The 24,778-nt window shown below is 41.5% G+C and overlaps 1 protein-coding gene across 13 annotated transcripts in view; it reads left to right on the top strand.

The window, feature by feature from the left end:
• Positions 1-24,778, top strand: part of UNC79 (unc-79 homolog, NALCN channel complex subunit) — a 305,414-nt gene that overhangs the window by 34,034 nt on the left and 246,602 nt on the right. For 10 of the 13 annotated variants that reach the window (XM_056133512.1, XM_056133504.1, XM_056133510.1 and 7 more), the window contains exons 2-4: positions 11,629-11,749; positions 19,083-19,387; positions 23,656-23,826. In XM_056133512.1, the coding sequence (XP_055989487.1) occupies positions 11,629-11,749; positions 19,083-19,387; positions 23,656-23,826 (597 nt within the window). Of the gene's footprint in view, positions 1-11,628; positions 11,750-17,568; positions 17,587-19,082; positions 19,388-23,655; positions 23,827-24,778 lie in introns of all 13 variants that reach the window. The other 3 variants (XM_056133507.1, XM_056133514.1, XM_056133505.1) reach the window with 2 other exon arrangements.

Raw genomic sequence — 24,778 nt, 5'->3', positions numbered from 1 at the left:
TGAGATGGATATAATATCCCCATTTTACAGGTGAGAAAAATGAGGCGCAGAGCAGGTCGTTATTTTACCTGAGATCTTAGAGATGGTAATTCAAAGGACACCTAGATTTGCTTTTGGTTGACTCCAGTTTTTTTTTTTTTTTAATTTTCAAACATGCTTTTAACTCTAGGCTTCTTCATGTTTCCTTTTGTAAGATGGATAATTTTTGGGAAGACATGAAAAGCTCCACTTGTTGCGGGTGGGGGTAAGGATGAGAGTAGAGGCCACTCTTGAAATAGCTGCAGCAAATGACACATGCATAATGAAGTCGGCACTGCAAGAATCGGAGAAGCTGCGAGCGGGGGTAGCAGGAAAAGGCTCCTTTCCTCTATAGTCTCAGTGCTCCTGGCCTTCTTAAAAGCCTGTGGGGTGAATTCAGGCTCTGACACTGCAATGGAGGGAGCATGGGGCACCCCTGGAATCTGCCCTTCTCAGGTCTTGCTTCATTCCCGATCTTTCGAGAGTTGCGTATGAATTCTGTTGTGCACCATACGAGCATTGCGATTGTTTCTAAATGTCTGTATTAGTCAGAGAGCATTCTATTTATAAGTGAAATGATCTGATGAAGAGGATTTGCCGAATATTCTCGTGGAAAATAAAAAAAGAGAGATTTTGGAAGGCAGTCGCGGTTGACTTGTGAAGTACACGCTTTCTATTTTACTTTTCCTTCTACTTGTGTTTAAAATTTCCATAATAAAGAGTAAACACGTAAGTTTTTCATCTTCTCTCTGCCTCCCCCGCCCCCAGCTGCATCTGAAAATAAAGAATAAAGAGCAAGAAAATAGGCAGTTATATTAATGGAGAATTTAAATGCCATGGATTTAACTAACTTGAATGTTGTTTTCTGCTTAGTGACAGGACTCCAAAATCTGCTTCATTTTTATATTATTATCTTCCCCAAAGTTCCCTTGGCTTAGTTCTTGATTTTTTTTTGATTTGTCTGTTTTTATACCATGCTCAGGGCTTAATCCTGGCTCGGTGCTCAGGGATCACTCCTGGTGGTTCTCAGGTCACCATATGGGGTGCTGGATGGAACCGAGGTTGGCCACGTGCAGCGCAAGACCCTACTGACTGTACTTTCTCTCTGACCCTGGCTTAGCAGTATTAGAGGTTTAAGTTATGTCCTCAAATGGGGTGGTTTAGCAATGTCTGCCCATCTTGAGTTCTTCTCTGTGACCCCATCCAACAGAAGAGGAAGGGAATGAACTCACTTTCCCCACAGCAGGCTCACTAAAATCCTTGTTCTCTGCTACCATCTCTTAGAATGTTTTCTCCCAAATATTCTTCTTTTTTTATTGAATCACTGAGAGATACAGTTACAAAGCTTTCATGTTTGAGTTTCAGTCATACAATGATTGAACATCCATCCCTCCACCAGTGCACATTTTCCACCACCAATGTCCCCAGTATTTCCCCTCCCCCCATCCCAACCCTCCCTCTGCCTTTATGGCAGACAATTTCCTCCATATTCTCTCTCTACTTTTGGGTATTATGTTTGCAATATGGATACTGAGAGGCTATCACATTTGATCATTTATCTGCTTTCAGCACACATCTCCCAACCTGAATGATCCCCCCAACCATCATTGACTTAGTGATCCCTTCTCTATTCCAGCTGCCTTCTCCCCAGCTCATGAGGCAGGCTTCAAACTATGAAGCAATATTCCTGGCCCCTGTATCTACTGTCCTTGGGCGTCAGTCTCACATTATGTTATTTTATATTCCACAAATGAGTGCAGTCATGTTATGTCTGTCCCTCTCTTTCTGACTCATTTCACTAACCTGATACACTCCATGACCATCCACTTAGAAACAAATTTCATGTCTTCATCTTTCCTACCAGCTGCATAGTATTCCATTGTGTAGATGTACCAAAGTTTCTTTAACCAGTCATCTGTTCTCAGGCACTCGGTTATTTCCAGATTCTGGCTCAAAATATTCTTCTTAAGGGAGGATAAGATCTACTTTCTGGCACCCAGAGGCACATAGGTCTGATCCTCAGTTGAGAATGGCTTTGAGCATTTTGAATCTTCTGCTCAGTTCTGAGAGTGGGGCATGGATCAGTTTCTGATCATAATCTCATGTAGCAAGTCCCTTAGAGCATAGAATATTCCTTGGGGTTCCTTTATGCTTCCTCTGGAGGAAATTATTTCCCCCTCCTTGTGTAAAGGCCAATCTTTTGAATCCTCCAGTCTAAAAACAGACCCATTTTCAGCCAGGACACATGCCAAAAAGACTAGAGGTAGAACTCAGGATGTTCTACCTGAAGAATGGATACAAATGGTTCTCCTAGTATTGTTCTTCCTCCAAGTAGGAGCACATAGAAGCATACAGAACTTGAATGACATATCCATGATCCTAACCAACCCATGAAAGGAACAGGAATTGTAAGCCACTAGATTCTGCCAAGCACCGAGTGATCGGTGGATTCAATCTTCATTCAGTCCCTGAACAGTTATTTATTATCTGCAACCTAGCAGATGCTGGAAGTAGAAAATGCTAGACGTAGAAAAATAAGAGAGATGGTTTCTTCTTGTGAGGATATTTGACCCTGGTGTTCTAGACTGAGTGAGTTAATTTGAGCCCATAGTGATCAGTGCTGTGATGGGGAGTGAGTGCGGGGTATGTCCTGAGAAAGTACTCAGGAGCCACTTTTTTTTTATGTAGGAGTACTGCTATTTATTCAGCCACTGATTAGCTGATTGAATTGTGCATGAACTCCACCTTACTTTTTTTTTCATTTTTTATAATTTTATTTATTGAATCACTGTGAGAGCAGTTACAAAGCTTTCGGGTCTAAGTCTCAGTCATACAATAAAACACCCGTACCTTCACCAGTGCCCATTCTCCACCACCAAAAACCCCAGTATACCCCCATCCCACACCCTCAGGAGCCAATTTGAATTGAGCTTTTTATGAGCAGGGTTTGTCGTTCCCCTGGGAGTGGTAAGAATTGAGCTTTGAAGACTTCCTAGCGGTTGGCCAGGTGAAGGATGACTGCATTCCCATAGAAAGGATTGCCTGCTGAACCGTGGAGACTTCATGAGCTGTGGTTGCAGGTCCGTGTGGTCAGAGTGGACACCGCATGGATAAAACAGAAGCTGAAGCTGAGCAGTGACCAGGGATTTGTTCATTCTGGACTGTAAGGGAGATGATTTGAATTTTAATCAGTAGGAAATGAGGGAGGTGTAGATCTTCAGTTGTTCTCTGTGGATATCAGATGGAAAAGGGATGGGAAGAGAATCAATAGGGACTTGACGGTAATAATCTAGGAGAAATTTTACAGTTTGAATGAAGGTCATATGCCACTATGAATGGAGAAGAGATTTTGGAGACAATTTCGAGATAGCATCAGTTGGACCGAGAAGTAGATGAGGCACACAGGAGAAACCCTTTGAGAGAAATAAAATGGCGGATCAAGACATATACTGAGTGATTTATATATACTGGGTGATTTATATAGATTTATGTAGCTTTATATAGTATATAGACATATACTGGGAGACTTGGTATCTTGATGATCTAATCTGGAAAACACACAAAAAAAACATACAAGGCATCTCTCCCCCCACCCCCCGCCCCATTTTGTGGGGCATTTTTTTTTTAGCAATTCCAAATTCCAGTAGGCGAGGGTCACACCCACCAACTGGCCCCCTGGCGCTAAGACTCAACGACCAAGACTCAGAGACTCTAAAAACCAGCTCCCGGAAGCCCTCCCAGACATCTTATTATCTCATTCCTACTTTGGACAAACTGGCAGGCTACTGAATGTAACCTGCCCACACGGCAGAGTCTGGCAAACTCTTCGTGGCATACCCAATATGCCAAATACCAGTAACAATGATGGGTCTCATTCTCCTAAAGAGACTTGAATATAGCACTTTCTTAAAAATCTCAGGGCTAGGATGAAGGAGACGTTACTGGGGCCTGCTCGAGGCAATCGACGAATAGCAATTCCAACTGGTGAAAATGTTAAAATACTCTATACCTATCATGGTAAAGCTAGTACAAAAAAAGATTAGTAGCTGAAATTAGGGCAGTGGTGGTATCAAGTCTTGGACTTTACATTGTGGAGGAGGAAAACAGTTTAAAAATAAGATGGATATAGGGCAAATGCTGTCAAAGCAACCACATCAATAACTAGTCTTTGAAAAGGCTGTAGGGTAAGTCTTATTTTAATTTCTTACTTGATAAACACAGGACAAACAAGAACCCTTGAGGCTTAGAGATATTAAATGATTTGTGTGAGGTCACACGTTGGGTGTAGGTGACAACTCACACTGCCTCCCAGATCTCTCTGTCCGTGGGACCTCTTGATCAGTCCATGACATGAGGATCCAATAATGAGAAGTAAAGCGATGCTTTGTTGAAGAAAAAAAAGAAAAACTGTAAATGAGAAGGAGTCTATATAAAGAATGTATAAAGTGAATTGAATTATTTGGAGTTCAGTGGATTGAGAGAAATGGGAAGACAATAGAGCATGAAAGAGTTCTGCATAATTTACATGTTACACAAGCATTTTCTTTCAAACTGATGTAATTTGGTGATAGAAGTTAAAATTCTATCTAGAAAAGTCAATAGAATATAAAGTAGTTAAAGTTTATTTAGAAAAAATGTTTGGGGGGTGTCACACCTGGGAATGCTCAGGAGTTACTCCTGACTCTGCACTTAGGAATCACTCCTGGTGGTGCTCAAGGGAGCACATGGGGTACTGGGGATCAAACCTGGGTTGGTCTCGTGTAAGCCAGATGCCCTACCTACTGTACTATGGCTAGTTAGAGTTTAAACTTTCAATTCATTTCAACCACTGGGTTGAAGGTTGACCATCTGCTGTGTCCCTAGCACAGTGACACCATCTAAGGGAGTTGCAAATGCTACATAAGATAATTCTCTTTCCAAAAAATTATTGTTTACAGATACTCCATTTGCAAATGTGGCGTGAATTTAGAATACTCTAGAACAGTTTATTAATCAATGCTAAAATTATAAAACAAATGATAAAATTTGGGTGGGGAACCTCCTCAGAAGTATTCAGGAACAAAGATAATACACCAAAATATTGATGATTGTCCCTGAGTCACAGACCATGAGTTGATTTTATTTCCTTTGTGGCGTTCTCTTGAACATTTTTCTCTGATGGTGATGAGCATACAACATTAAATCTCTAAAAAAATATGAATTGGGCCACTATTAAAAATACTCAACATAGGCTAATGTTTAAAAGTTAACTAATGCTTAGATGAAAAATATGTGACAGAAGCTAATGATTAAGAGTGAAAGAGATTTCAAATGTGTTATATGGTTCCAATTTTGTTCAAGTGTTTATATATTTATGACTGCCTTCCATGACTGAGTTTCCCTTTTGTGGCCCTTTCTCTCTTCTAAGAAATGCTGGGACCATCGGAGGGAAGGGAGAGGAGCAGAAAGCAGGATTAGACTCATGTCTGCCTGGATAAAAATCATCCCTGTCTTCCACCCCCTCCTGTGTGTGCTTCATTTTCATCACGGCTTTAACAGTTGATGTTCTTGGCTGTTTTCATAAAGAAGCCAAGATTGGAAAAGCTCTTCTCTCTCCCTCTTTAGCTTCTCTCCATATCAGGACTGACTGTACAAATCCAGCACCCACTGGTCATTGAATACATGCAGTGGTGCACAAGGGGTCTAGTCCTTGGGCCTGCTGTTCACCTTGGACAGTGAGAGCAAGAATCACCCATATCAGCATATCAGGAAGAGATTATGCTAACGACCGTGAAAAAAAATAATAAGATGTTCTGACAGAGGAAAATGGGGGTGGAAGCGAGGGAATTGGTTGAGACAGGACTGTCAGCCATGACATTTAAAATGTGAGTGGGAGTTGGCCAGACAAAGTGTGGAGGGAGAAGCATTCTAGAAAGAGGGTCAGTACCGATGAAGGTTTTCAGGCAAAAAATAGCTTTCTGTGTTTGGAAAAGTGGGCCAGAAGAGCCAGTGTGTCTGCTTTTGGGGTACGACTGGAGGTTGGAGGCTGGCAAAGGCCCTGGCGGGTACTCTGTGAAGGATCTGGGTTTTTACTCTGAGGGTGATGGGCTGCCACTGAAGCAGTTGCATGAAGTCGTTTCTATTTAAAACGGAAAGAAAAAAAAAATCTCCTTAGCTGCTCTGAGGAGAAAGTGCAGGCGAGAGAGGCAAGTGAGAATCAGGAAGATGAGTGAGGAGGATTTTCAAGGCCCCCTGAGGGGCTCAGGAGCGGTGGCAAGAGTGCGCTGAGGAGAGTGCTGAGGTTTATTTGGTGGGGGCACTGGCGGGCTGTGGGGGACAGATTGGATTAAGGCCATGAGGGAAAGAGAAGAGGAGCTGTCAGGGAGCATTTCCAAGATACTCGGCTTGAGAGACTTGGTCTACTAGATGGATGGTAATGGAGGCTTCTTTTGGGAAGAGGGAAGAACTTGGAGATCAGGTGGGATGAGGTTGCTTTTCCATATCCCTAAGAGTCCCAAAGGCTGGAGTGATAGATAGCACAGCGGGTAGGGCGTTTGCCTTGCATGTGGCCCACCCGGGTTTGATTCCTCCAATTCTTCCGTGCCTCTCGGAGAACCCAGCAAGCTACCGAGAGTATCCCGCCTGCACGGCAGAGCCTGGCAAACTCTCCGTGCCCAAAACAGCAACAAGTCTCACAATGGAGATGTTACTAGTGCCCGCTCAAGCAAAATGATGAACAACGGGAGGACAGTGCTACAGACAGTGCTAAGAGTCACAAATGGAGAAGTGGCATGGAGCTGGTCTGCGATTTCAAAGGGTCCTCTGGGATATCTGTGGAGAAATACAGAGAGGAATTCCCAGAGGAATTCCATCATCCAAACAGCATGCCACTGGGCAGAGCATGCTAAGAGAGTCATGTTTGGCACTAGGAGAAGGTGGCATCAGGGTGGGTGGTGGCAGGGGGAGCCCATGATAGAGGCAGGGCTCTCGGGGGCAGCTGTACTATTGAGTGGACGATGATGGGAAGTACCCTTGGTCTTTTGTGACTGGGGGAGCCCAGAAGCTCCTGATGGTGGAAAAGGGCAGATTCAGAGCAATGGTACAGGGGGAGACAAGACTAAATAGAGGGGAAATAGTGTCAGGAGACCTGTTGTTTCCTTTGGGCAAGGAGTTTTTAGAGTTTATTCAAATGCCTCGGAAATGAATTGCCGGGGAGGTTTGCTGTAAGGACGGAAGCATCAGTAGTGGGACTGACCTTTATTATTATTATTTTTTTCTTTTTGGGTCACACCCAGCAATGCTCAGGGGTTACTCCTGGCTTTGCACTCAGGAATTACTCCTGGAAGTGCTCAGGGGACCATATGAGATGCTGAGGATCGAACCTGGGTTGGCCGCGTGCAAGGCAAACGCCCTACCCGCTGTGCTATCGCTCCGGCCCCACTAGTGGGATTGACCTTTAACAGGCAAAAGGAGGAGAGAGATACCAAGAGGCGTTGGATATGGACCATCTGCCAAATGCACGCAAGATATGGGCAAGGCTGGTGGTACCTTATTCCACAGTAGCTCTCTTGGTGACCGTATGATGAAGGCCCATCGTATAGAGGAGCAAAGTGGGATGGAGTGGAGAGAGAGCCAACGTCTTAACCCTGAAGTGCCGGGTTTCAGCGCCCCACGTTCTCCATCAGGCTCTCCCACCCTGACTGATTTCCACCATGATGGAGCGGCCACTGTCAGTTCCCTAGTGAGTGTCTCACACGACAGAAATGAGCATTTGCTGTCTTGGAGGCGAGAAGTCTGAGATCAAAGTGTTGGCAGGTTTGGCTTCTCCTGAGGCCTGTCTCCTCGGCTTGCAGATGGCCGCTCTCTCCCGTGTCCTCACATGGCCTTGCCTCCGCTCATATACTTCCCTTGCGTCCCTCCTGTGTCCTAAACGCCTCTTCTTCTATGGGCACCTGTCAGACGTAGTGGCATGGCCCCCAGAGGCCCCATTTGAACTTAATCACTTCCTTGAAGGCTTTAGCAAATGCCCTTCCCTTTTCTGTATCCTTTAACCATCCTGTTCTTGTTTATTGTCTTGATGTACAGTTCCTGAACCCGACTGCCAGCAGAGAGCCTGTTACTCCACTGTTGACATCTCTGTCCTTATTTTCATTCTAGTCCATTTCTTCATCCCCTGTACTTCTTTTCCCAGTCTTGGTAACTTCAGTTTTGTAATCCAAAGTCAAGAGTTTGTCAGCATTCCTTACTCATTATTCCCCCGTTCTGCCATTTTTGAGATTAGGGCTCATATGTGTGAATCTGGGTCTTGGGCACAATTCAGCTTGGCTGGGACATTTGGGTCAAGGTTAAGGAAAGGCGTGGCATGGGAGAAGTTTTGAAGAGTGGGGGGAGATGAAATAGAAAAGGGGGAAAGGAGCTTTGCTAGAAAGATGTAGCTGTGGGGTTAGCTGAGGATGTATTTCCATCCAGCCAGTGATCTGGGTTTTGGGTCATACCGGCAGTTCTCAGGGGCTGTTTCTGACTCTGGACTCAGGTATCACTCCTGGCTGTGCTCAGAAGAACCATATGTGGTGCTGGGATTGAACTGGGGTCAGCCACGTACCAAGCCAGAGGCTTTATCCCTATATTCCCTGAACTGCCTCTTGGCCCTGATCTGAGTCTTTTTGCATCAGTATTCAGGGATGTGGGTGGAGTTCAGAGCAAGAACACTGCTCAGTGGGGCTGTGGGGCTGCTTCACTGCATCCCATGTGCATAGTTGAAATGTAAATAAATTTTATTCATATCCTTAGCACAAAAAGAAAGAAAGAAATTGCTGTATCTTGCAGGACCTCTCGCTGTTCTCAGATAGTTGAAAACATGTAACATGTTAAAGAAGTTTATGCCTCTGAAGATTTTTCTGCTTTTTACCAATGCACAAATGAGCTTGAACTTTTTCCAGCTGCTTCTAGAAATGGTCTTTTGTGCTTACTCACCACTATCTTTGTTCTGCTTTTCTCCCCTAACCCCTTCTTTCTTCCCTTTTCCAAAAATTTTCATTCATCAACTATTGAGTCCCTACTAGATGTCTTGCATTAAGGGAAAAGAGTCAACTACATAGTATGGGAAATAGCCTTGTCTACTTGCAGAAAATTCCAAGTGCTGTTTTAAAAGTAATAATGCATTTGTTCATTTATCCTGCAAATATATCCAGTGCCTACAACTGCCAGGGAGTGTGTTAGGCTTGGGATAGAGACATGAGTAAGATACAGTTTCTGCCTTCAAGAAATTTACAACCTGGTATAGAAAAATAAACAGGTAAGTAAATGAAGACAATGCAATGTGACGTTTATAAAATATTAATAGATCCCAAAGAAGGGAATGATTGCTGTCTCTGGTTTTCCTTGCATGTTTAGATGCTCGTTAAAAAGAGAGCGATTGCTGCATTTAATTTAATTTATTTTTTAGCTTTTGGTTTTGGGGCCACACCCGGGTTGCTCAGGGCTTACTCATGGGTCTGTGCTCAAAGATCACTTCCGGTGGGCTTGGGGAACCAATGAGATGCCGGGGATTGAACCCAGGTTGGCCTCGTTCAAGGAATGCAAGTGCCCTCTCTGTTGTTCTATCTCCCCGGCTTCCCCATTGCTGCATTTTAATGAAAGAAACTTTATAAAGAACATTTATTCATCTTAGACCTTTTGAATGCTTGCAAGTTGTTTTTGTGACAGCTTTGTGACTCTTGAATTATGAGCAAGCATCAGGTTGGAAGATCTATGACTTTTCTCTTCACCTGAGTTTATTGCGCACAAAGCTGCACTATGGACACCCGTGTTAAGTGGGAGCATGCTTAATGGTATTCCTGAAATGCTCTATAGGATTTCAATATCTGCTCAGTATCTGCAACATCTGCTGAATGTTAAGGCTTGAGAAAAGTCACAGTAATGAAGCCTGACTGGGATGGTGGCGTGCGAAACTTCTGGCACTGCACATATTTCAAATATTTGGGAATTGGAACTATGTATTAATAAGGGCTTCCCTCAAATGCAATTAAAAAAAGATGAACAACAGAGATCAAAAACACTGAGAAGAAAATGAATTTTGTAGATTATGTAATTGACACATTTTGTTGAATGTGACTTTTTTTTTTTAAAAAAAAACCTTTTTATAAGAAGTGCTTTACAACCAACCAGATGCTTAACAGGGTCAATTGAGACAATGAATATCAACTTGTTGCTTTCTTCAGAGGTGATATGGTAGACAAACTCAAGGTATGAACATAGACTTATTTTTGAGGGGAAATGTTAATCCTGTTACAGAAAAACTGATGGCCTGTAAGCTATGTAAGATCTAGACTCTGTGTCTAACCTATTAACAGCTGAAAATTGCTTTGATGTCCTGCACTGAACACCTCCTGTCTGCATATTGACTTCACTTCGGAATTGTGTTCTAGAGTATGTCCTAGTGAACAGAGCTGAGAATGGGAGTCAGGATTTAGAGGGTCTGGTCCAGCTCTGCCATGTGAATGTGCCTCATCTTCCTTCTGTAAGATGGCATAAGGATCTTCTGGTCATGGGTATTTCATCGTTCTGTGATTCCACGTCCCAATACCTATCAGCATTTTGCCTTTCTTTGCTTGATGTCAACCAGCATTTCTGCAGTTAGCGTGCGCCCAGGAGCACTTCCCAGGGGCTGTTGGGAACAGCCTAGCTTTATTTCTCCAGGACTTGATACGTCTTCTGTGCCCTGCTAACAGTGAGCCTGCCCCACTGAGGGCTCCCTGGATAGCCTTAAAGAGCGGACATGTGGACAGTGTTGGGAGCTTTGTGAAGAGGAGACTGGGAGACGCTGTCATGGCTCCTTGGGATTTGACTAGACCGGAGCCAGTCTTGGCTGCCAGGTCAAAGGTCAGGTCAGGAATGTGGACATGCTGCTGCTTGAAGGTAGGTCAAGGAGGGACCAAGAGCCTGTTTCGTCCTTTCTGAATCTAGAGAAGATCTGGGCAGCCAAGCTCAGGAAGCTCTTAGCAAGTCTCCAGATTTATGAAAGTCCTTGGAAGACAAATGTGACATTCATTTTCCAAATTTTTATTACCTCCCCAATCACTCTATGGTTACTTAATACTCACAAAGTAACTCGACATTTTTTCATAGTTCAGATAGTCTCTAAATGACCTTTAGTAAACATTTATTCACTTGGAAATCTTTGATGGATGCCTTGGCACTATGGACTTATAATATTTTAGGACTTTGAGTGTTATTGGAAGACCTTTGAATTTTCTCCCCAGTTTTAGCTAAGCAACATCAAGTATAATTCTCTGGTAGGAGAGATTTACATCCTACAGTTATTTTGCTAATGTGGGATGATCAGAAAATGATCTGGACCCTCCTTGCTTAGTGACAAAGTAATAGCTAATATGTGGATAGAATTTGCAATGTAATAACTAAAAATAATTTTGAGTGTGGAATATTTGATACATATATACACATGAAAGGTCTTTTGTAATTTTTCATGAATTCCAGTAAAAATTTACACCATTTCCTTAAAATACTGATGAAATATCTGTATCTGATTTACAAATAAACAGTTATATACCTAATACATATTACAAGATGATTCTTCTTCTTCTTCTTTTTTTTTTTTTTGCTTTTATCTAGTTGCTTCCAAGATCCGGTACTTGCAGGAATATCATAACCGGGCACTCCACAATATTTATCCTGTACCTTCAGGAACAGATATTGCAAACACCTTGAAGTACTTTTCTCAGACCTTGCTAAGGTAAGCTTTAAAAATAGCCTCTACTTTGAAAGCATTATTAGGTAGTATTGCTGAATTTATGGGGGTCTAAAATTTTTATTGAACTGAAGGTTTGAAGGGTCTTATGCTTTCTCATGCTCTGCCAGAAGTATCTAGACTCAAGTTCTCTTGGTGTATATAGCAGATCAGATCCCAGAGAGAAAAAAATAAGGAGTTGCTTGGCTATGGTCTGCTTTCCTCAGCTGAACACCTTTCCAAGGAATTTGCGTAGTGCTAAATGTTCTATGGATGACATTAATGGTGGCATTAAAAGGAGAACTTAAAGTTGCTTAAAATTAAGACAAGGAAATATCTGGTGCCTTAAAAAAATCAGAATTAGAATCGCCTGTTTCCTGAAGTAGAATGTAGGGTAGTAGCAAGAGTTTTCAATCTGCACAACTCACCAAGTGTTCAACTTGGCTTTACACTTGTTAAGGGAATTCTGTAAAAAAAACAAAACAAACACTGTTTGCCTTCACTAAAAGGGAGAAAGAAGGAGAGACCCAGCTGTTCCACAGTTCATTTTAGGGGAAAAAAAAGCAACAACAACAACAACAGGCAGAAAAAAAGTGAACCTTTCAAGTAGATTCAATTGTTTGGGAAATAACACCCATAACTGAGAGGAACACTTCAATCTCTATTCAATTTGAAGGCTTGATTTCTCTCTTTACTGTGATCCTCTATCTCCCTCCAGGTCTGATCTGGGAAACATACTGTTTCTTTCAGTGAATGTTTTCTTTTGGTCTACAGTAAAAGACTGGTCAGGGAAGAATGAAGGAAAAGTCACTGATTCAGAATAAATATGGTGTCTGGGGAGCCGGGAGGGGAGGGGGAGCCCCCACAGTCTTTCTCGATGCAGGTGGCTGACTCAACTCTTTGGTGCAGAAACTTCCTGTGCTCCTGTCTTCTGTGGTTCCCTGAGCTCCATGGTCTTGGCCTTGCAAGTTTCTTTTCTTCTCTAGAGCCTGGAATGCCCCATGTTGTGCCCCTGTTCTATGTTAAAGGGCTCTTCTGGGGCTTATGGAGTTTGTACTTGCCTGTTTTTTTTTTTTTAACCTTGTTACCTGGTCTTTTGCTTCAAATGGTGGTGGAATAATTGGCTTCTTTTCACAGTAACAGTCAGATAAACTTATACAGGTCATCTGACTCTGTTCTCTTTGAATTCTCCTTTTTTTGTCTTTGAAGTCAGGCTTCTCAATGGGAAACACTTTCCTTTATCACAAATTCTGAAAGTCGTCAAAGTGAGAGAGATGTTTCAGGAGGAAGCCAGCTCTGAATTCTATTTGCAAAGAAACTGTGACCTCCTAGTTGGCACTTAAGAGCTTGCTGCTCTGATCTTAGTCATCGTGCCCCAAAGTTGAGAAATCGGGGATACTGAAATCATGTTTGCCAGAAGGGAAGATTTCATTTTACTGGAGGACTGGGAATCATTAGAACACAATCAAGAGTGGTCACATATTAATGATGAATGTTGTCTCACCATAGATTGTTTGAGTGACGGTTGGAGGAGATTTTGTTCAGGGGAGCCCAGTTCATTTTCCGAAGGAGGTAGCATCCAGAGCTATGCCCTGTGGTCATACTAACGCAGTACCATAGATATTAGTCATGACTATAGATATCAAGCATTATTCCAAGCATTTTAAGGCATCATATTTAATCCCTTTTGATTCATGGAAAAAGTATACTGCTGACTCCATTTCACAATTAAATGAAACATAGAGTGTTAAATAATTTATGTCTAGAGTTTCATGTCTATGCGTGTTGGATAGAACCAGGAGTTGACTCTGCTTCTGGTAATCCACAGCACTCTCTGTCAGCAATCATTCTCTACTTCCTACTATCACAGTATGAGGACGCTTCTTTTAGGAAAAACCTGGTTTGACCTTTGGAGTGCCACCATTCATTCTAAGTTCATAGTGGAGCTCTGGTTCTCTTCGAGATTAAAGGAAAAAGAGAAGTGCTTGAGGAAAAGAAGCCATCTTTCAGAAGCTCAGTGGAGCTGCATCTGTGTCTCAGCTGTATCTGGGGTGAGGTAGACAGTGCTGCCAGGTCTATTGAACTTGACAGACTGCAGGACACAAACACAGAGAGAAAGAACAATGAGAAAGGCCACAGGTTAGACCTCAGGACTTGAAGGATCAACTGTTGGGCTAAGTCCAGCACATTTCTTTCTTCTTTTTACCTACCTCAGTGTCTTTGTTGCTGTTTTTTTCAGACTGTCAGCTTTTTGGTTTACTGGAAATACAGAATTTACAGCACCCGCTGGAGCGATAGCACAGCGGGTAGGGCGTTCGCCTTACAAGCGGCCAACATGGCCGACCGGAGTTCGATTCCTCTGCCCCTCTCGGAGAGCCCAGCAAGCTACCGAGAGTATTCGATATGCCAGACACAGTAACAACAAAGTCGCCAGACACAGTAACAACAAAGTCTCCAATGGAGACGTTACTGGGCCCGCTCAAGCAAATCGACGATCAACGGGAGGGCCTTTACTTTACGTCCTATATAAGTTTTAATCACTTTCACTGTTGGTACACTCCTCCAGGACCACCCTAGTTCTTTAATTTATGCTGATAAAAGTTCTAATTGTTTGGTATTTGGTGGTCCAAGACTTTGGACGGTAGGCTTTTGCTTACATACAAAATGGTTCCTTTCGTACTGAATATACTATTTTTTAAGTCTCTCGAAAAGCACTTCTCATTTTCAGAATGATGGGTCTTAAAAAGAAACAAAAAAATAGAGATAAAATCTCACATAATAATTCTCTATTTTTTTTCTTTCTTTCCTTGCTCTTTGGATATTTTCTTTTTTTTTCTTTTGCTTTTTTGGGTCACATCCAGCGATGCACGGGGGTTACTCCTGGCTTTGCGCTCAGGAATTACTCCTGGCGGAGCTCAAGGGGACCATATGGGATGCTGGGAATCGAACCCGGATTGGCCGCGAGCCAGGCAAATGCCCTACCCACTGTACTATCTCTCTAGCTCCTGTTTGGATATTTTCAAGGAAGTTAAGAAGTTATGATTTGGTTTTAAATGTGTAACTTGACATTCCCCTTTCTTCTTTGGGTAAGGCTCGCTTGTTGAGAGGAAGAGGCTTCTGGGACCTGCGCATGCTCACAGCACTCCTTGGGCAGTGGATCTGGGGCTTGTTTGTAAAGGCCAGGATTCAGGGAGGCGTTTCCTGCATGGTAGGGGCGAGGTTTTATAAGACCACAACTGACCTTCTCAGCAACGAACAGTCCACATAGGGCCACTTAGCTCGAAACTGAAGCTTCCTATTAGAGATTACATCTTCCATTATGTTAGTGGAAGACAAACCCAATGTCCCCCACTCAGCTGGCTCCCCCTTGCATGTAGAGTGGTGTTGGATCTCTAGCTGGGCGTCAGTGAATGTTGGTTGAGCTGAATTGCCTTGAATCTGTCTCCTGAACTCCTGGAGATCATCCACTTAATCCCATAGCAGGGATTTAGGGACTAGGCAAAAATTTATCTCCGTGCTGTGTTGTACCCATATTAAGTTAGGTGGGAAGAAAGCATGTCAGAGACCTACAGCTTGCTTACACCCAGCTTCAGAATTTAGTTTTTGCTTCTCCCCAGAGGAATCAGGGGAAGATAAGTTGCGATGCAACAAGCAAAGGGTCTTTATTGGCTAGCTCGAGCTAGGGCCCCTGTCCGGCTCACCAACACAGTGGCACCTTCCTCAGAGTGAGCGGCCCCTTGCCACGGGTGTGCAGGATTTTTAATCTTCCAGCATTACATAATGGAGATTTGTCTTTGGCAATGGTCTTGAGGGCTTTCCAGCTACTTGGTAACTTCTGATTGGCTGGAGGCAGGCTGAGTTGGTTGCCGGGGATTGTCCCAGTCGTTTTTGTTTGGTTGTCCTGGCCGGCCACATCTCTTTGGGAAACTGTAACTCGGGGAAACCGTAATTTAAGCCTAGGAAACCAAAGCTTTGGCTTGGCTCCTTGTTGAGCCTGTCATGGCGCTGCCTTAGCCCCTTTATCTTTAACGTGTAGTTTAATCTCCATATGTAACCACCAAGGAATCTGCTTGTTTTGCTAGAACCATTCTGTGGCTGTATCTCAACACATCTGGGATCTTCTATAGGATTTTTGCTTTTTGCTTGGCAGAATGTTGAAAGGTTTCAAGTCTTCCTATGCCAGACATTCTTTTGGAAATCCTTCCCCTCCTCCATCTCTCTTCTGGTGCTATTCAAGCTGCTCACACATAAACGACTGTAAAAGTCATTATGTTTGGGGAAAACTACTGTGGCTGACTCTTTAGAAAACGTTGAATATGTTTTTAAGTGGGATCAACCCAATCACCTTAATTGACTTATAATTTCTGACTGCTTAGAAAGAGTGAATAGGCCATTCAATTATTGATTTGAAACCTACAGGGTAGCTTTAGAGTATAGAGAACCAAGGCAATTTTATTTAGTCTTTAACTTCACCTCAAATGTCAAAATTTTCAATAGTACTGAAGCTCCATTTGGTATATTAATTTTCTGTGCTATTTACACCACAGGGCAACTTCTCAGCTCTTCCTCCACCCACAGAGGTCTTTTCTCACTTCCTTTAATGTTGGAAGTCATTCCTTGAGAAAGAGGATCTCATGAAGGAGATGGAGAGGTGAAAAGTTGGCTACTGGGTCAAAATCTTCTGAGCAGAGCATTCTTAATATTCTAATTGGTTGGGTGTGTAGACGAGAAAGAATTTCAGAAGGGGAAGATGGTTTTATCATTCCCAAGTGAGACAGTTTGGTTGGGGAAATAAGATTTTTTTTCTGAATAAACTTCACAAAACATCATAAAATCACAATGCATTATACATTTATTCATGAGCCCTTCTTTAGTTTTTCCACAAATGAAAACATTTCCTTACATTCAAACATGAATGGTAATTTAAAACTGGTTTCATGGATAACTCATCTTCAGCCATTTTTTTTTTCCCTCAGTCTCACCCAGTGATTCAATTTCAAGGCAGTGAAAAGGGAGTTTCACTGCTTCAAATACTGATATTCTTCCCTCCCTGCATGGATGAAATTGTTGTTGCTGTCATTTGGGAATCCAGCATAGACAGGAAGGGAAAAATATCCTAGTGGAATTTCTGAAGTTCATTTGCCTAGTGTTTATAAATTATATCACGCTTTGGAAATATACTAATGGATATTTGAGAAAGATCATGAGCTGTATTTCCCCCACCAAGGAAAGCTTTGATAAGAGCACTATACCTAATTTAAAGACTGGCATTAGTATATGATCTTTAGCTAATTTTATTCTCTAAAGCAAAATGTTGTTCTGATACCAGTTTTATAATATATATTTCTTGTAATTTGGAAAAGTTGCTGGTAGTAGACTCATTTAGGATTGAAGTTTGGGAAATAGTATGTATAATTTATAGTCATTGTAATTACAAAGGAATATTCAGTGGAATAAGGTGCTCTAGGATTAAAACAGATTTTTGGTGACTGGGCTTATCAGGGGAATAGCATCAAAAGATGGTGCTTTTAGGAGTAATTGAATTCTATGAGGAAAGGATAAAGTCTGATGGAAAATATGATGGAATTTATAATAATTAAAGGCATATAAGGGTAACTGGAATGTTGATATTATCCCATTGTTAAGTATAAGCATGCCAATTTAAATACACCACACACACAAAAAAAGGTCAATTAAATCCCTTTAAAAGTAAAAAAGAAAGTTACATCAAATCTTAAGTTATATATTGCTAAGAACTATAACATAATTATTCTGAAATTATTTTTATTATTATTAATTGTTTTTCCCCGGACATTGGGTAACAGAAGACAAAGGAAATCGAGGTAAATTAGGCACATGGAAAATAAAAAGCATGTAGTCATTTTTCCTTACATTATAACATATTTTGCACTGAGTTAATAAAAATAAATGTAAATTTGACATAGCAAGCATGAATGACACTAACCAATTTTTCACACCACGATAAACTGTAAATTGTAGTATTATAACTAAGAACTTAGAAATGTTTTATGAACATAGAATAGTGAAAACAAGGTAATTTTTATGTAATGAAACATTTATAAATTGTTACCTGTTTTGATTAACATAGAAGTGTACTATATAAAATTACTTTTTAAGTACAGCAGATATTATCATTCTAATGTATAGCTATGTCTTTAATGATAAATAGTATAATATAATTTAAAAACCCTAAACATTTGACTAAGTAGTTACTTCTATTTTTAAATTAGAAACTTTTCTGCCTTATTAAAAGATTTTTATTTTCCTTTACTGAAAGGTTTTTATTGAAAAAAATAGGCAAAAAAGCGCCAATTTATTTTTAGAACTTCTTTTTATTCCCATTAAACTTTTTTTTAACTTTCTAAATTATCTTTCCTTTAGTTTGTAGTGAGTTTTGTTGCAAAATAACGTAAGTAGCAGCAGTAACATTGAGATCTATTGTATGTTGTACAGCGATATGAGATACTGCTCGCTTAGTCTTTAGAGTTTAAGGTAATTATTTAATAAGCCACTGTTTGTACTCATAAGATAAAATGTTTCCTCCCTAACATGCAAAATTAAAATAACACACATAAATAACCATTATCATTAGTTCACAAACATATGCTACGGACCATCGACTATATATTATTTTATAGCTTTTCCAATGTAGATTAGCTCTAACATTTTAGAAATATGTATTATTTCTAAATTCATATGCCTGTTTAAACTTCATTATCTCAAATGATACTGACAGAATGTCATGAAACAGTATCATAAAATACATATAGACATTATTTTGATGCAATAAACATGTGATTTTTAAGACTTTCTTAATAAACACACATGTTTATTCTTTGCTAAAACATGTTTCTGCAAGTGCCATGCCTATATTTTGCAGGTTTCTATCTTCCCAATGAGTATAGCCTTAACTGAAAACCCCCACTGCTTTGAACGCTCCTTGTAATTAGGAAGAAAAGCCCTTCCTCCTGAGATGAAGCTGCTGTTTTTCCCTTCCAGGAAACCTCCTTCACCAAATTGACAAACTGTAAAACATGGGTTTGGCACTGAAACATGCATTTTTATATTTTTGCTCCTTATTAGCCAGATAACACATGAGATGCAATGCAACTTCCACAAAATCAACCTGATGTTATTGGTCTCCATGGGTGTGAAGCAAGGCGCCCACTTCTAGAGTCTCAGACCCTGCTGGTGTGGCAATTGCATCTTATGTGGGGTGTATCTGGTGTTCTATTATTTGTTTTAGAGTGTCATTTCAATGTAATGTGCTGTTCTTTGTGTCTTTGTTGTCTCTTTTTTTTCTTTGTCCCCCCAACAGCATTTTGTCCCGCACAGGGAAGAAGGAAAGCCAAGATGCCTCCAATTTGACAGTGCCCATGACCATGTGTCTTTTTCCTGTGCCATTCCCACTCACCCCATCTCTAAGACCGCAGGTCAGTTCCATCAACCCTACTGTTACTCGCTCCCTCCTTTACAGCGTCCTGCGAGATGCTCCCTCTGAACGTGGCCTGCAAAGTCGTGATGCTCACTTGTCAGACTACCCTTCTTTGGACTACCAAGGCCTCTACGTGACTTTGGTGACTCTCCTGGATCTAGTTCCTTTACTACAGCATGGCCAACACGGTGAGCATTTCGTTGAACTCTTTGCATTTTGGTGGGTGCCAGAGACTTGCTGTCATTGGAATAAATTACTTGAAAGGTCTTTGTGTGGATAGAGCCTTTCTTAACGCTCAAAGTTAATTATGGTGTTTGCCTACCTGTGATTTATTTTTGCTGATGTGTGTCCAGGGGGATATTATCCAACTGGGCCTGTGTTGAGGTGTAATGGGCTGGAGCAAGGAAGAAGATAGTTAACAGGCTAAAGGACCATGGGTGGACCCCCCTGGTCAGCCAGTCATGGAAAGTCTGGTTGACATGATAATTTGGGGAATGAGATTTTAAAATTTATCCCCCTCATCCCAATTTCAGGGTTGGAGATTTCAAAGTGGTTACTGAATCTACTGACTAACTCTATGACTTCTGGGGTCATAGAATTTCTCTGAGACTCATTTTCAGCTAACCAGGAGGTTAGATAAAATCTCCAAGAACTCTTCCAAATTTAACTGATCAATCACGATCACGATCACGATCACGACCATCCTGTTGTTCATCGATTGCCTCAAGCAGGCCCCAGTAACATCTCCTTTGTCCTAGCCCTGAGATTTTAAAGTGCCATATTCAAGGCTCTTTCAGGGTTAGGAGAATGAGACCCATCATTGTTACTGGTATTTGGCATATTGGATACGCCACGGGGAGTTTGCCAGACTCTGCTGTGTGGGCAGGTTGCATTCGGTAGCCTGCCAGTTTGTCCAAAATAGGAATGAGATAATAAGATCTCGCGCGGCCGACATGGTATTATATAGAGTGGTACCTCTGTTGCAGATTGAAAGTTGAAGAATATTCTTTTCTTCACTTCTTCCCCTTTATGCTGTGTTTAGTCAATTTCTTTACTTTGCTTGCTCAAGTTCTTCTGAAAATGAGTTCAACATTGGCTGCTTACCTCATCCAAATTATATTTGGAAGAATGAAATGGAAAAACATATATTAAGAAGAGTTAATTTTTTTTGCTTAAAAATGCATTCTTAAAAGCTTAAGTGTCTTAATTTTAAAGTATCAGTGCCATTGAGGTCGCATGGTAAAGAAAAATTGATATTTGGGAAAATGGGTGGGTGGTGGATATCATTTTGCTTTTGAGTTATAGTTGCTCGCCTCAGGGAATGCTTATGGATTTGCTTGATAAGATATGTTTCTAATTGAGTTTTTTAAAAAAATCTATGCTTATTAAAATTATGACATATTGATATTGAATTTGTTTTTATTGTATTTAAAATTGTATTGTAGTAGTTATACAAATGTTGAAATTTGTAAATTTGCTTGGTGTAATTCTGGGGCTCTCCTTTTTTTTTTTTTTTGCTTTTTGGGTCACACCCAGCGATGCACTGGGGTTACTCCTAGCTCTGCACTCAGGAGTTACTCCTGGCGGTGCTCGGGGGACCATATGGGATGCTGGGAATCTAACTTTGGTCAGCTGCGTGCAAGGCAAATGCCCTACCAGCTGTGCTATAGCTCCAGCCCCTCTGGTGCTCTCTTAAACCTGGACTCTATTGTAGGGGCCTGCTCCCTGCTCGGAACTTAAAAGAGATGTCTCTTTTTAAGTTCTTTTAAGTTTTAATTAAGATGTCAGAGATTAGCCTGGCAAGCTTGTCAGTGTCTTTGTGACTGCCAGTCCTGAAGCCACTGCCACCTTCCCTGGCCCTGGGATGGGTCGTTGTGTTTCTGCAGTAGTTCTTTGTCTTTACAGCCTGGTGACAAAAGCATTTAATTTGGTAACTTGCAACCTAATGTTTAATTGCTATTAATGTATAAATTAATGTCTAAATTATGAATTATGACCATTGTGTGTGTGTGGGGTGCTGGTGGGTAGTTTTGCTTTGATATTCAACAGCTATCTTGTGGTTTTACTCTTTAGTGTTATCAGTATGCTACTATGTTCTTGTTCTGCATATGGGAGTTTACAAGATAGGGAAAATCTCTTGAGATGATCCCTGTGTGCTTTGGAAACATACAGAATGTCTCTGCACCACGCATGGGGAAAAGAGCAGAGTCATCCAGGGAATTTGTACATGGCATTCTGGGTTCCACTGGGATTTCTGGATAAGAATCATGAAGGGTTGGTTCTTTTTTTTTTTTTGGTCATACTTGGCAGTGCTCAGGGCTAGCTCCTGGTCTGCACTCAGGGCTCACTCCTGACAGGGTTTGGGGGGGACCATTATGAGGTGCTGGAAATTGAACCCAGGTTGACTGCTTGCAAGGCATGTGCCCTACCTGTTATACCATCCCGCCAGTCTAAATGGGCCATGATGAGCCAATTTTAATTTCCTTTATTTTATTGGGAGTCTCCCAAATAGTGCTCAGGAGATTTGGGGGTTCCTTCCAGCAATATTGGCCAACTATTTGATGTGAATGCCAGAAAATGCAGTCCTGCTCGAGCCCTATATTGTGGGGCCATCCTAGTGGTACTCAGTGGCCTCCACAGCTATACCCAGAAATATTTAGGGCATCGTGTGGTGCTGGAGATTAATTTGAGAACTGCTGCACTGGGCTGCAGGCTGGGTTCCCCAGCAGCTGCGAGGTGCCTGGAAGAGCTTTAGACTGCCTTTGGGTTGCATTTTAACTATACGGACTCTTCAGTGACCCGGGGCAATCATTTCCCCTCTCCAGTCCTTAGTCCTTTTGTGAAAAGCCTTCCCGTGGGCGCTGGGCCCCTCGAAGGTCTAATCGTGTGTGATTAGATTAAATTGCAGCAGATGCAACTTTCATGCACAGTCTCAGCTCTTATTAAAACATCTCTGAACTCGAGCTCACTCTCCTCCATCTGAGCCCCAGTTGACTGTCTCCTACTTCCCAGACTGCATTGCGGCCACATCCCCTGGTTGGTCAGTGGATGTGCCTGTTGAGATGCCAGATTAATTTTAATGACTATCAGAAATAACAGCAGGCAATCACAGCCGTGTTGAGAAGGTAAGTCTGTGTTGGAGCTCTTAAGCCCTCATGTATTTCTTTTATGGTGGATTGAAAAAGGGGCCTGTGTTTTTCTGTGGTTAGATCAGGACCGACAGCTTCTATTTAGGAAGGCTCAGAAATACCAAAACTATATGTGCAATGTAATGGGATTTGATTTACATGTTTGAGATCTACATGGTTACGGTGTTTTGAATGTCCTCTATCCTCACTCCCCATACAGGTTATAATAGTAATCATTGATGTTAAAATTAAAGGCTAATATTTGTGGTGCAAACACAATGCGTTGTGTTAAGCACTTCGCTTTCACCTTACTTAAGCTTCCTAACAGTTCTTCTAATGTAGTGAGGTAGGTATTGCACCTGTCCCCATTGGCCCATGATGACAAAAGGGACCATGCTCTTTTGTTCCTATTGTGACCTTTGCCAACAAATGAACCGGGGTGCGCATGGACCACTGGCAGTTGGCTTTCTTTAATGCTTGCTGCATCTGTCCTTCCCCTGGAAGATGCAGGGGAAATCCGCTGTGCAAGAATCCAGATGTGGGAGGAGTGGGGTGCGGTGGATGGAGCAGAAATAGCTTTGCCACTTCCGGTGGGAAAGTAATTTAACATCTTTGGGCTACAGTTGCCTTGTGTAAAATAAAATGAAGGTAAGACCGCTGGAGGGATTTCAGGATTCATTACTACAGGCCCAGTGATTTTTATTTTATTTTTTCTTATTTATGGCATCCAGGGCTAAAGAGGAATATCAAGTATCACTGAAGATTGGTGGAGGGTTGAAGAGCTCGTTGATTAGACATTGCCACTGCTTAATGCAGTCATTCACCAGTCATTACCGAGCAGTTTCTGTAGCTGCAGAGTGCGGTACTAGGCAGCATGTTTTAGAATTCTTAATAGGAAGGAGCAGTAGTTGCTTACAGTTCAAACCGGTTCAGAGAATCTTAAAATGTAAGGACAAAGAGCAGATGATCTCATTCATCTGTGGTATATAGAGAAGCAAAACAAGGGATTAGATATCAGATGAGGAGGAAACCCTTGAACTTGGATTACAAAACTGAGATGACCAAACCAGGGGGCCAAGGGAGGGAGGGAAGGCAAGAAGAGGTGGGTTAGAAGTAACCTAAGAACTGTGGTTGAAGGGTCTTGGGCACTTCAGTGAGGTGCAGTTACCATATTCTTCAAAACCATAAATGTTAACACTATTGTAAACTTACTGTTACTAGAATATAGTGTTAAAAAAATGAAAAAAAAAACCCTTGAAGTGTAAAATTAGCACGTTTTGTTAAGTGGCAAAATATGCAGTGACTGATTAATCAATTTTGTTTTCTAGATCTTGGACAGTCAATATTTTATACAACTACGTGTTTGCTACCCTTTCTCAATGATGATATTCTGAGTACTTTGCCCTACACGATGATCTCAACATTAGCCACCTTCCCTCCATTCCTGCACAAGGATATAATTGAGTATCTCAGCACATCTTTTCTACCAATGGCTATATGTAAGTTCCATCTTTGTTGATGCTAGATTCTTTTTGTGTGTTCTATGAAGGGGAATTGCTCTTACTGTTACCTAGCAACAGCTATGCAAGATGATAATGGGATCCCTAGCTACATATATGTGCTCACGAGGTGTATTTAGTCTTTTTTTGCAAGTATATTATGGCAAAACTATTATGCCTTTGAATTGTAATAATCCCATGGTTTGGTCTTTTTTTAAAAAATTTTTTATTAGTGAGACACCATGCATGAGGTACAGTTGTAGACTTACAAATTTTGTGCTTGGGTTTCAATTATACAATGATCCTCCCAGAATGGGAGAAGCATGCTGAAAGTAGACCATGGTTTGGTCTTACAAAAAGAGAACGTGTCATGGCATGGTCTGTATTAAGTGTTAAATTAGGTACCTTTTCCCACTTTGGGAGGAGAGGTGGAGAAAGGGTGCTGCTGCCTGAATGACAGTTCTTATGTTTGCCTCTGAAGGTGGCAGGGGTGATAGTCAGGACCCATCGCTTCCAGTTTTAGTTCTGTCCCTAATGTACAGTGTGGGGTTGGACCACTCATGGAATTGAAACCTCATTTCCAGTACGATGATAGCATCAGTCTTCTCACAGGGCCGCTGTGATGATGAGGCGAGTTGAAATTTATGAAAACATTGAAAGAAGCCAAAGCCTGCAGCCCCGTGTGGGGCACTAAGACAAGCAGGATTTGGGACTTAACTTTCCTCTTCTAGACTGGCTTTTGCAGAATTTCTAGATATTAGAACAAGGAGGAATAGAAAATTAGGAGGCAGTTTTGATGATCAAAATCTTTCTCAATTCCTTTTTGTTATGAATTCATCTTTGTTTCACTCATATTCTGAAAAAAAAAAAGATGGATACAGGAATCAGACAGATCTAGATTCAAATCACAACTCTGTTCCTAGCTAGCTGGGCGATGATGGGCAAATAATCT

Source organism: Sorex fumeus, unplaced genomic scaffold, assembly GCF_029834395.1.
Source record: "Sorex fumeus unplaced genomic scaffold, SorFum_2.1 ptg000098l, whole genome shotgun sequence".
In the NCBI taxonomy this organism is placed as follows: Eukaryota; Metazoa; Chordata; class Mammalia; order Eulipotyphla; family Soricidae; genus Sorex; species Sorex fumeus.
This window is presented reverse-complemented; position numbering and strand designations above follow the sequence as displayed.